Here is a 13,593-nt window from a genome sequence, read left to right on the forward strand (position 1 = left end):
ACTTGATTGCACAATAAATATATATACTTAATTGCATATTACCTCAGTGTAGTGTATCAGTGTGGTGTGCTGCTGGATATAGATGTGGAATATATTGTGTTAAAGGTCTAAATTTTCTTAATTGTTTAAGTTGGGCAATTTGTCCCAGAGTGCTTTATCCAATTTCTGTAACTTTGAGTCCAGCCTTGGGAGTGTGTTCTGTGCCAGGTGTAAGTGGTAATATTGTCTGTCTTTGGGTCCCAAACTTTCTTGCCCCTTTTTGTTTTCATATTCAGCAATATTATTAGACTAAAGTAAATTCTCACCGGTCACCCTTGGGTCAGTTATGTGGTGGTGGGCAGAGGTTGTGCTTCTGCTTCTCCACATTTTATGATAGGCAAAATCAACACAAGCTGTCAATCCTATTGACCATAGATAATTTAATTTCATTCTGGGCCACCAATACGTGAAAGTGCCCAGGATGCCACTGGTATTCCGTTTTGGAACCAATGGTCTAAAGTTGTGTACACTCAGTGCAATTCTCTTTCCATTTGATCTGGATCGAATCCCACCACAGACAAAACACGTTTAATTTTGTCTATATAGTACAGATTTGTGCTATAGTCTTGCCTGCACATTCAATCCTGACCTAGTGGGGATGTGCCTCAAATGGGCATCGACTGCAGCTGTACATGTGATTTGGACTATGTAATCCAAATAAAACAGAAAGTGCCCTTGAATCGCACAGTGTGTACGTAGCCTCAGTGATCTGTCACTACATGGTGCTTGGATAAGAAACTACTGATCTGCAGTTCATATTTTCACTCTGTATATCTGTCATCATTGCATAGGGTTCATTACAAATTGGGGGGATATTCTAATAGCAGTGGTAATTTACCCCTGCGACTAGGCTTACCGGGGGCCATACAATGCTGTGTGCGATTCAAGGTCACTTTTTGATTTGGATTATATAGTCCACATTGCCCATGTACAGCTGCATTCCATTATGCTCCGGTAGTGGGTTTTTTTTTTTTTAAGGCGGAAGTAAATAGGGGTTAATAGAATACACCTCCCCTCGAGTGTTGACACTTGTACCCTAACTTTTGGTTTCTTCATACCCTGATCCGCCCCTTATTCACATGTATCTTTTCTGATATCTAGTAATCTAGTTTGTCTGAATGCAAATTCAGAGTGTGCATGCAAATCTGTGTGCTAGAAACTGGCTTCTAGTCCTCTCCAGCTCTGTAAACTTGTTGGCTATTATTAAAATAATGACTCAGACGCTGCGTCAGCCTTGCTTTACCTGTCTTTGTGCAGTAGAACAAACTTCCTCTTTCCTCTTGTTTTTTTTTTTTTTATAATCTGTAACTGAATTTTACTTTATCTCCCCCCCCCCCCAAACACACACACACACACACACACACACACACACACACACACACACACACACACACACACACACACACAAATCCACCCACTTACCTGGCTTCTTGCCTCAAATATGCACTTAATAACCTGCACACTGTCATCCCTTTCATGTTCTCCACTGGGCAGAGAACACTAGAGACATCAGCTGTAACTATTCCCCACAGCTCCCACATGGTTCTCACCATAAATTATCTTTATCTTCTGAACTCCACATTTAGAAAGACCAGGCTCTGCAGATTTTATTCCTATATTATACTCCTTAATGCAGCAAACGAATTGTCATTTTTTTGTTTTTTTTTTGTTTTATCCTACTCTCTTTACTATCCCAAAGGCTGAATTAAACTAGCCACACGTTCTGTATTGGGATGTCCCTGGTAAATTAACACGGACTCTAGCACAATCTGCACACTGCATTTAAAAAAAATAATAAATAATTTGAGTCTTGCTCACACTTTCTCATTACTTCTGATTACCCCTCTTTATATTTTTCCCTTGTGAAGCTAGAAGTATGAAGTGATTACTTTCCAAATAACTTTTTGATCAATCCTCTCCCCCCAACTACTGCTTAAAAGTCTGTTTAGAGTGGGTTTGATTTCTGGTGAGGTGTGTTCAAACTAAAATCTAAATTGCTGTAAAAATAAAGCATTCTGTGTATTTACTGCACAGATTCCAAATAGAACCCACCCAAATCTAACTCTGTAGGCACATGTTACATCTGCCCACCTGCAGTACAACATGATTTTGACCATTTCTGGGTGGGGTGCGTTTTTTATTTTTATTGCAACACCTACCCTTGATTTCCTTTACTGCAGATGTCTATCTATAGATATATAATCTATCCTACACAATCTTAATGCCAGGGGTTCCCAAACTTTGTGTAATCACGGCACCCCAGAGTATCAGAAAAAAAATTTTTATGGCACCCCTAGACCAAGACTCTCTCTTATTAAGAATGTCAGAAAAAAACATTAAGTTAATAATATTGTGTTTATAACTCATCCTTGGTCGGTTATGTGGTAATTATCTTAATTCACCTCTGCTTGTCCACAACTTGGCTATTACTTTGGCCATAAACAACTTAAACTTGATCATGGATCATCAATCCAGGGCACCCCTGCAAGTACCCCAGGGTGCCACGGCACACAGTTTGGAACCACTGCTCTACACATTTGTGCTTTACAATCTGGGGGGGGGGGGGGGTTCTATATCATTATCGTAAGGCTCTTAAAGATATCCATGCTTGAGCACAGGTGACTTGATTTGTAATTCGTCAATTGATTTATTATCTGGACATAAGCATGCATATCTGTAGATCCGTAGTTTGGGAAACTATTTTAATGGGTGGAGAAGTTGGCTATAGCAACCAATACGCTTCTAGCACTTCTAGTGTACATTCTAGTAAATGACTGTGCAAAGCAGATTGGCTGCTATTAGCAACTTCTGCATGGTTAGGTATGATTCATTTTCCCTAAGGTTCCCTACCACACAGATAAATGGGATGTATTTTTCCATCATGTGTAGTGAATTCTGGGAGGATAATGTGTCTGGTGTACTATTAGTCTTAATCTCTGTGTTCTTGCACTTGGCCTATACCAGGTGGAAAAAGAGATGCATTTTAGAATACCCTTTTCACATCGCACCTCGGACCCGGGTCATTGCCGATTTGGTGACTTCTTGACCCGGGTCGAATTGCAGTATCAAAGCAAAACCGCTTATAACCTGGGTTAACCGACCCGGCAGTTCGTCCCGGGTTATATGAAGGGGTAAACCTTGGTCGCCCTCTGTATAATGTGAGACCCCGAGATAATGTGAAAGTGCTGGACCCGAAATAATAAAGGGAGTAAGATACATTTTTCCATTATGGCCTGGCTTACATGCACTAACTTACAGATGTGAATACATCCTCACTGAACTCTACATACAGATCACCTTCAACAATCTGTACTGCACTCTTTTTAGAATTTACCTTTGATTTATGACCAAACCAGGCATGGATTGTTTCTCATGACCTGTAATATTAAAAGCACCCAGAAGCTATCTGCTTTACTGGGAATCTGCTCCGCGTCATGAGGTAACTGCTTTTGAGAAAATGCAGCTACATTTTGGGGATGATACCTCTAGTGGCTACCGGATTAAAGAACTGCTTCTGGGTCTACGCAAGCTCCGCCCATTTATTTGCTACACATGAACTTGTACCCTAAGGTCTCCAATAGGAACGGACAATACTCACTCTCACTCTATAGAGTGCGATGGCTCATTTCCAGTGCAGTGGGAGTTTATGTAGATGTGCTACAGAAATGGACATCTTTTTCAACACAGACCTACATATACTAGTTTTCCACCATGCGGCTCCTGGCCACACACGAGTGGGTCTGTTTTAAGATGTTATGTACAGTTTGTGTTGAGACTAGAGCAGCGGTTCTCAAACTGGGTCTGGACCCCAAAGTGGGTCCTGACCTTCTCAGCATGGGGTCGCGACTCCATTTTGCTGACCATCAGGCTGATGACTTTTCTAATAACAGTCAAAGATTCAAGGAGTCTGAAAAGTCTGTTACTTCAGACTCCTCCCATCATTTTGTGCCTCCACAATGCTGCCATGTATGTGCTGTCTGCTGACTACACATGTGATGTGATAACTTGCTGGGGTCCTGTCATTATTTTTGTATGATGGGGCCCCAGAGCAAAATAGTTTAAAGACCCCTGGACTAGAGTAACCAGTCTAAACCCATAGTCCACGCAGTACTAACCACTGCGCATCATGCCACACACTCGCTTACAATGCACTTTACTAGGTTTTTTTTGTTTCCCAGAGTCTTCTTATCTGTCTTATACCACCTGCCTGCTATAGACCAGAGTTCTCTTATCAGTCCTGTTTCCTGTAGTAGGAACTTCTGCCGCTGTTTAGCATGGACAATGGTTACTTTACTGTACACAGCAGCTTGTGTTTTACTGTTGGGATTAGATTCTGGTTTTCTACACCAAGCTGCATGATGAGCACGCATAGAAATGCTGACATGTATAACGAAGTTAAACTAGAAGCCATTGTTTAAAAGATGTAACCAATAAGCACTGCTTTTAGTTTAGTTGTTGTGTGTCCCATCATCTCAAGATAAAGGCCATCTGTAGATGAGATAAATCCCAACATGTTCTAGCAAGGCCCTTCAGTGGTTGTTATCTACAAGGGTTTAGGCACTATACAAATGTTTCTGCTCACATAACCTTTTTTATAAACGGAGAGGAACATTTTTTTTCTTCTGATCTGTGCTGGGAAAAAAAAGCTCCCCGCCCCCTTTTTTTTATTTTTATTTTTCCCTCCCTTACGTTCTCTGTCGTTATACGGGTAATTCTGCTTCGCTTTTGCTTTCCCATTTTATGGGTTCCTCTGATGTTATAAATTTGATTTATGAGCACCGTGGGAGTGTACGAGGACAAAAGGCTTTGTGTGAAATTATAGCTTCAATTTGTGCAGTGTCTCTAACTTGAATCCATCTGAGTGTTGGCTTCCGATTCGGCCATTGTAATATTTTTTGGGGGGCAGCTGGTAAACAGACTGCTCAGTAATGCTTGTGCATCTGTATGGAGTTCTCTCCAATAGGAAATCATTTAGACACATTGCTTTTGGCAGAATGTCTCTTGCTTATACACCAAAACCTGCAGATGCTGCAAAATCTGCTGTTTTGTGCAATGCAAAATAGAAGAAGCTGGCTTCTCATTCATTTGGTATAAATCTCAAGGCGCAGTCCTTATGTGATGATGCGTAATTTCCAGCCACAGCTTTGTATTATAGGTAAGCTAATGCAGGCTCTGTAAGCATAATGATGTTTGTTCTGTTGATCTGTAACCTTGGAATTCGGATTCACCTTCCTACAGGGAAGTTGGTGGGTCAGTGTGACACTGGTAATGCACGGTTGATGACCTTATCACTGTTGAAAGCCATGCCATCACCAAGGTAAATAGTCACAAAGTAGCCCTGAGGACTGCTACAGGCAACCGCTTTGTGTGTTTCTCTGGGACGCTGCAAAAGTGAATTCTCTGTCCTGTAGAGCAGATCTGGCAAACTAACATTTTAAATGGCAGGTGTCCGCTTCATCTATTGTCTATATTATAATCATTTTTTATTTTTCCCTCACAACTTTTTTTTCTACACTTGCATATGCCTCCCACCCCTGTATCAATACTGGGTGCAAGGTGTGCACCCGTTTAGCTATACTCACCTCTCCATTGTCCCAGTGATGGCTGCAAATTTCACTGGGAAAATGGCTGGCGCACGCTGCCAGCAGGGATGGGGTACAATCGGAGATTGCACACAGGTATCCTCCTCACTTAAAGTGTCTCAGGAGGGGATGAACTTTGCCTTCCGGTCTACTGCCGCAGAGTGTTGGTATGTGGGGCATTGAGAGAGCAGAGACTAGTGGTCATTCTAGCACCCTGCACTTGTCACAACCCATGCAGTTCCTCTTTCCTATTCAGGGGTGCCTCCCTGCTCTAGTGCTTTTCTCACACTCTGGTCTGTATCTGAGTGCTGAGATTCAGACAAGAGTGTGAGACGTACCGGAGCAGAGACGCCACCAGACAGGAACGGCTAGTGTTAGATGCAGGGTGCTAGAATGAACACAAGACTTCTGCTGCTCATTGGCAGCAGCATATCTGCTCTTTACTTGCCTTGTGCTGCACAGCACTTGCCTGCAGTCTGGTTCTAAAGCTGCCATACACTTAATCATCCAGATCCTGGTATATTCTCTATTTTATATAGTTAAAATAAAGAAATGAGAAATGTATTCTTGTTTGTGGTGTTTTGTATGTACAGAACTGAAATCTCTTGTTGCATAAAATTAGACCAATTAAAATCTTAATTCTATTTTGTTTTCTCTATTTGCTTACAGTTAGAACATGTAAACCTTTCAGCAGCTCAGACACTTCGGGCAGCTTTTATAAAGGTAAGGAAATGCTGGTCCAAACTGTTCCAGGACTTTATTGTCGTCTTTTTACTTCAACCACTTACTTTTGACTATGACTACCAAAGACTTCTAAGGCTGACTCCCACTCTGGAATTACTGGCCTTTCAAAGATGCAGCTTATGGGGCCCATACACGGTGCGATTATTTTATGTGGTTTTAACTTTTATGTTCAAAACACATTGCATGTAGTTCGCATCGTGTTTCTGTGGGCCATGTGATGCCCGGTCCCGTGTACTTTATATTGCATAGTACAAAAAGTATGTGCAGGTGATACTTCCTGTACTACACCGTATCACTGTTGTAGCACATTGTATATAATATGAACTAATTACAGAATGTAGTTTAGTCCAAATTGTATGCAGTTCAAATGGCATACAACTGAAATCCCATAGCACTGAAGTTCAAATTGTACAGCACTCAATGTATAGTTCAAATCACACCTACTGAGGGACGGACAGTATCGAGGCAGCCTGCCAAGGTGCTCTATCCTATATTGTTGTCCTTTTTTCTATATGTTTTAAGGTGAAATCTTCCGTGTCCAGTCATGTTTCATCTTTCAGGCATATTTGTATCCTGCCCTTGGATACAATAATAGATGAGCATAGGTCAGTGTCTGCTCCGCAGATCTGTCGTTTTATTTAAAGGCAACACAAGGAAATAAATCTGCCGGGAGAGTAAAATAACTGACGGAAGAAATCACCTCGTAGCTATAGAACAGGGGTGGCCAAACCTGTCCTCAAGAGCTACCAACGGTGTATATTTTCCAGGCAACCTGTGGCTCTATAGTAGGAATGAATGCAGCATGTTTAAAAATGTGACAGTTAGTAATGACTGCAGCTGTGCACCAGCTAGGTAACCTGGAAAACGTGGACTGTTGGTAGATCCCGAGGACCAGTTTGGCCGCCCCTGCTATAGAATATGGAAGCCATACTTTATCATCCAAAGATTTGTCACCTTTTTGCTGTGCTCACTCCTTGTCACCACTGCAGCACTCCATTTGTCCCTATGTCCATGGCATTCATATGTGTGAAAGAAGTAACCTTCTTCTAGACTCTTATAAAATGAGTGCTGGGCAGTCATGGAATGTTCAACCTTTTTATTGCCTATATAAATTTAAAATCAAGTAATTAACTAGAAGCCTGAAAAGCTCATAAGTAATGCAAAGTTTTAAAACAATGAGGGTTTTATTACTAGATATGTATTTAAAGCAGGGGTTCCCAAGGGGTTTGCATTACGCACCTCAGTGTATCAGCACAATAAGTCCCTCAAGGTACCACGACACAGTTTGAGAACTAGTAATTTAAAGCGATGCTGCTTTTCCTGTACATAAACAGTATTGGCTAGGAAAAAATCTTATTGGGCTCCCCTTCGGTCTGTTTTATTAGACATGTGCAGAGGTCTGGTCCATGTGGTACAGCCCTTCCTAAAAGTATTCGTTACACAGCATTTAAGTTTGTAACGTTTGCCTTAGAACAAGTTCTTCTAACTCATCTGACTTACATATGTGCACAGGTTTGTTATTGAAAAAAGTGTCAGGCCTGAAAGATTTCCCAGCTTCCCATGTGAGAGCGCTAATCAGGCAGATGAAATGCAAATGTAATTAAAGCAGTCCCATGTGACCCACGGGGCATATCTACCTCTGTTTGTTTGCCAAGGTGACCCGCTCTCTGTTTTTAGATGTGACAGATAAGCCATGTTCTTCTAAAGCTGACAGATGTAATGAATCACAGTCTTATTAATGTGTTGGTGTTACTGACCCCACGCCATATATCTCACAGCTTTCATAGCATAGCACAGATTTTGATTAATTTTGCTCCAAATAAATACAGTACAGAGTTGTTTCAGTAGTATAACCGCAATAGTTTCCAAGAAAAGTCAATGGAATATAACGGTCACTGTTTTATAGTTTTCTATTGAGATGTACAAGACAACAACGAAATGAACCGTAGTTTGCAATCTGGTACACTTGCTGTAGAGGTAATAAAATCAGCATGCAGCATGCCCTGGGCTCAGGGGTGACACATGTTGCTGTAAACACTGATGATTGTATTTGCAAGTGTTTTCTTATCAGTGGGATATTTAAACTGAAGTAATAGAATAGAGGACCCACAATGACCCAAAGAGTTGCCCCTCCAATCCAAGTCCAGCCAATATCCATAGCAACTGGGGAAAAGAACCCCTTTAAATTATGCACAATGTTTTTTCTTTTACAATTTTTAAACCCAATCCATCGATGCCCAGCAGTTATGTCATCATTTAATCTGAGTAGTGTTTGTATTCTTGTCATTCTACAGTTTGTCGGGGTATGGATTTGTCAGGGTATGGATTGATCTATCTACAGTTTCTGTATAGACAGACAGCCTGTAGGTCGACATGAGTTAAAATTTTTGGGTGTCATGTCGACATGGACCCTCAATTAGTGCAACATGTACCCTCGCATGGCTCTTTGCCCGCCATGCTTTGGCCAATTTGGGGGGGGGGGGGGGGGGGTGGAGACTGATAAAGCCCCACCCCCCTGACCTTTTGACAGTCTTGCATGCCTTTTTGTTGCATTCTAGGTCCAATTTGTATTATAAGCGCACAACAATCTTTGACTATGGCAAAGGATCCCAAACGTGGTCCTGAAGGCACCCTATGAGCTCATGTTTTAGCGCTGTTCATGGCTAAGCAGATGTTAAATCAAATTGAGGTACTACTTAAGTCACCTGTTCCCCCAACCTGGACCATTAGTGTGCCTTGAGGACCATGTTTAAGAACCTCTGGTGTACGGTGACGATACCCATGAACAGACACTGTTTTTACTGATATGATATCTATATATGCAAACTAGGACAACTGTATTTTTATTTGTTTAATGATCCAGTGAAGCTTTAATTTACTGTATAAAACATCGTAGGTTTTCTTGTTTCTTATGTTATGTACATAGTCATGTTTTCCTCTCACTTAGGCAGAAAAAGAGAATCCAGGGCTCACGCAAGATATAATTACAAAAATCTTAGAAAAAAAGAGCGTGGAAGTGAACTTCACAGAATCCCTCTTACGTATGGCAGCTGATGATGTGGAAGGTGAGTGGGAATAGACTAGTGCTGCTCACACTCTGTCTTCCGGGACCCAAACAGCTCATGCTTCCCAGACCACTGTGTGTACCCAGACCATGCTGGGTACACACGGTGCGATTCAGTCGCTTTCTATTTGATTTGGACTATATAGTGACCCTGAATCGCACATATACAGCCGCAGTCAATCTAAAGAAGAAATAGTATGTGCAGTCCAGTCTATATTTCTGGTAGATTGAAAGCATGGCCCCCGCCTCGTCCATACCTCCCTGCCAGGTCCCAGCAGCCACCGTTATCAAATCGATATTGATAACTATGTATACTCCCCTTTTAAAATTTGGTCATACACCTGTGCCCAGCTAGGTGACCGGGAAATGGGACCTTTTTAAGCCTTCTACATACTGGGGTGACTTGTAGCATGGCCAGCCGGACAGTGTCACATGTGCCGTGGGAGCATGCAAATCACCTGTACACACTATGCAATATAAACTATTTGTCATCACAAAATAGTCTGCAAATCCTCAAGATCTCTCTTCAGTGTGTACCCGGCTGATGGGGTCCAGAGAACAGACCTTGAGAACCAATGAAGTGTGTGTGTGTGTGTTTTGTTTTTGACATTTGTCTCATTTTAGTGCAAATACTGTTCTATTAATGCTGCATTATGGCGTTTGCTTTCTGCTTCTAGAATACATGATTGAAAGGCCAGAACCAGAGTTCCAGGAGCTGAATGAAAAAGCACGGGCACTTAAGCAGATCCTTGGCAAGATACCTGATGAAATCAATGACCGAGTGAGATTCCTTCAGACAATCAAGTGAGTACTTGCTGGGGGACTATTGACACTACTTGTCATGATGCTGAGCTACCAAGTCTCCTACACATCAGCTAATAAACTTGACGTTTTGGAGAAGAATTGCAGACTTGTAGGTAATCCTGTCTGTTTCCAAGCATGCTGAGAGCATCCTATGTTTTTTATGTACTCCTTTTACATTTTCTTTATTTTCATAAAATTTTCACACAAATTGTCACACAACTCCACTTATCTAATATTCTCTAGGCTTTCAAACCCTTGTTGCCAGTTTGTCACCTGCAGCTTGCTTCATGACCAACCTGTACCGCTCCCCTCTTCCTGTCACAGCTCAGTGTTCTCCTCCTTTACTCGTCAGGTAGTCTGCCCAGCAAAAAGTCCCTGTTGTCCCAACACCTGCGCTCACCTAACACTCTCCTTTCCTGGCACAGTGGCGTGCCTGAAAGCTATGCTGACGTCAGTGCGACTTTAAGCCGCATGACCGTTTTGGGCAGCGCCAGACTGCAGGGCATGCTCAATATTTTTTTGTGACCTTTAACCACTCATTTTTAAGCTTTGCTGATGATCCTTCCTACACTTGGATGTCTGCTTTTTGGCTACCTTTTTTTTTAATGTCTGTTTTGTACAGATGTTTCTGCGTACATCAAACTCCTTGTGCATAAACCAACCCTCCTAGTGATTGGACTTGGTAGAATAGAGCACACTCTTTCGTGTGACCTTTTATCGATAAGATGAGTCTTCTTTGCAAAGTGATACAGGCAGACACAGACAGCTTCTGCTGACTTACCACTTGGGTGGTATGCCCGGAAATTTTCCAGGCAGAGCTGTGCTGCAGGAGCAGGCTCTCCCAGAAAACTTCAGGGCATGGCACTGATTAGTAGGTGTGTGCCAGTGGTGCCTCCAGCTGGGTACCACTGATGCACTACCTCTAGGGGCACACACAACCCCCACATTGGGCACTCCCTGTCGCATACCTCGGTGTACGATCGCCAGGGCTGTTTTGCTGCTGCCAACGCCAGGCTCTGCTCAGTGAAGTTCAGAGCCACTCGGGAGCCCTTGGGGCGTTCGTGTGTTTGGGCACCTGAACACCCGAGCACGCCCCAAGCTCTTCCCTACCCCCGAGCGGCTCTGAACTAAGCTGAGCGGCCGGAACCAGCCGAAGCCAGCAGCAGCCCCAGGGGGTGCAGGGGCTGCTGCATAGGACCAGCGGCTGTAGATTGAGTGGTGAGTATTTCTGGGGCCGGACAAACCTGCCCTGGTAGGTTTGTCCTCCTGCGAGGAAACCCACCACTCAAGGGGTTAAAATTATAGGCATGCCTATATGCTGTGTGCGGCTGTATGTACATGCAAACTGCTATGTTATTGTCACAGCCACTGACTTGGAGGATATGACCTGTGCAAGAAGGGTAGATGTATGTGGACACATCTGAGGTTTTTTTTTTCTTCACTGTGGTGTCTTTTTAAATCCATGCTAATTATATTGGGTTTTCATTGTAAATTGTCATAGGCAATGCAGAGAATTAAAATGAGGTTGCAAATTAAAGTTGCTTAATCTTTTTTTACCCAGAGACATCGCTAGTGCAATAAAGGAACTTCTAGACACAGTCAACAACGTCTTCAAAAAGTATCAGTACCAGAACCGTAGGGTAAGTAATTACTGACCTTCCAGCCATAGCGCTTTTCTCTTATTTCTTTTTTAGCAATACGTACAGAGTGTGTGCAAGGCATGAAAGGGTTTCAGATTCAGGTTTTTAATGAAAAAAAGGCAGAAAATATAGAATTAAAGTCCTCACATTGCCATTATTGATAGTTTGTCTCTACTGACCCCACCCAGCGTTGGGGGTGGTGATGTTAATTCCAGCTTCAGACACTTGTTGTTTCACATTCTATATGTTACCGGTACAGCAACTTGAAGGCAAATCTGCCGGTAACCATATATCGGTTGGCTGATTTATAGGTCTGTCCTCACATCACAGCTGGGTGGGTATTTCAATTTGCCTGACCAGCTGGGATGTCTGTCCCTGCAGCAAGGGAACAGGCGTGCACACAGCCAGATAACACCGGCAGATATATCCGCTATTGGCTGTGCTTCAGGGCCGACACAATCAGTCTGAATGACGGCATTCATGGACTTGAAGGCTGTACACACCAGCCAACCTTTTGTTATTGAGATATTAGCCAATTTATAGCCCAGTGTGTACTTTGCTTTACTTCTCACACTGCACTCTTTATGCTGACCAAACAGTCGCACAATAAAATCACTTTAGCCACTACTAAAAATGTATAACTAAATAGAAGAATGGAAAAATGCACACAGGATGCACAGCCCACATACAGAAACAAGAACATGAGAAAAGGTAAAATGGTACAGAGAAAAATGGGATGTTTTATCAAGATAAACACTTGAGGGGAAAGCCAAAAGGATGAGAAAAAGGGGATTTGCACTGTAGAGAAACTGCAGAGGAGATAGACCAGGCGTTGATTGGGACAGAGGGAAAGATGTGTTGAACGGTGTAAAGCAGGGACGGGAAATCTTCGACCCTCCTGCTGTTGTTGAACTGCACGTCCCAGCATGCCTTGCTACAGTTTTGCTATTTGGCCATTCTAAAACTTGCACGGCATGCTGGAATGTGTAGACTTGCACAATGCAGAGAATATTTACCATATTATAATATGATTTATATTACCCCTTTCACACTGCACTTTTAAAACGGTATATTGCTGGTTTTTTTCCATTTTAAAACGTTTAAGGCTGCAGTGTGAAAGTGCCAGAGTTGATTTACCGGTTAAAGTTAACTGGTATTTCAACACGTTTTAAAAAGCAGATTCCTACACGTTTTAAAGCCGTTTTTTAGGCAGTGTGAACGGCTCTATTTCTATGGCTTGAAACGTGTCCCTTGGGGGTTAAACGGGTTGAATGTGTGAATGGTATTAAATGCTTTTTAAAACGGTTTTCACCTGCAATGTGAAAGGTCTTAAGGTTCAGACCCGTTTTAAAGTCCCATTTAAGAATACAGGGTCAATACCCGTTTCTGCAATGTGAAAGTAGTATATGACTACTTGCTTAAAAAGTGGGTTCGGAGGCTTCATTGTCTGCAATATTCTATTTTCACAGGCACTTGAGCACCAAAAGAAAGAATTTGTAAAATATTCTAAAAGTTTTAGCGACACTCTGAAAACTTATTTTAAAGATGGAAAGTGAGTATACGATCGAAAATCTGTCTCTGATGTAATCTTTGTTTTTTAGTAGGTTAATTTCTGACAGAATTGTAATGAAATTCCTGAAACAGCATCTACTGTACTACTATTCTGCATGAGGAGAACCTTGTTCTCTGCATATGCCCCTAATGCAGAACCATCTGCCTG

The 13,593-nt window shown here is 42.2% G+C and overlaps 1 protein-coding gene across 1 annotated transcript in view; it reads left to right on the forward strand.

Moving 5' to 3' along the window:
• The window catches only part of PDCD10 (programmed cell death 10), a 38,440-nt gene that overhangs the window by 22,783 nt on the left and 2,064 nt on the right, over positions 1 to 13,593 (forward strand). Inside the window, exons 3-7 of the mRNA XM_083177823.1 lie at positions 6,291 to 6,344; positions 9,313 to 9,430; positions 10,107 to 10,233; positions 11,795 to 11,873; positions 13,343 to 13,425. Coding sequence (XP_083033949.1) covers positions 6,291 to 6,344; positions 9,313 to 9,430; positions 10,107 to 10,233; positions 11,795 to 11,873; positions 13,343 to 13,425 — 461 coding nt within the window. The remainder of the gene's footprint in view (positions 1 to 6,290; positions 6,345 to 9,312; positions 9,431 to 10,106; positions 10,234 to 11,794; positions 11,874 to 13,342; positions 13,426 to 13,593) is intronic.

This window comes from Crinia signifera, chromosome 3, assembly GCF_055691185.1.
Source record: "Crinia signifera chromosome 3, ASM5569118v1, whole genome shotgun sequence".
Classification (NCBI taxonomy): Eukaryota; Metazoa; Chordata; class Amphibia; order Anura; family Myobatrachidae; genus Crinia; species Crinia signifera.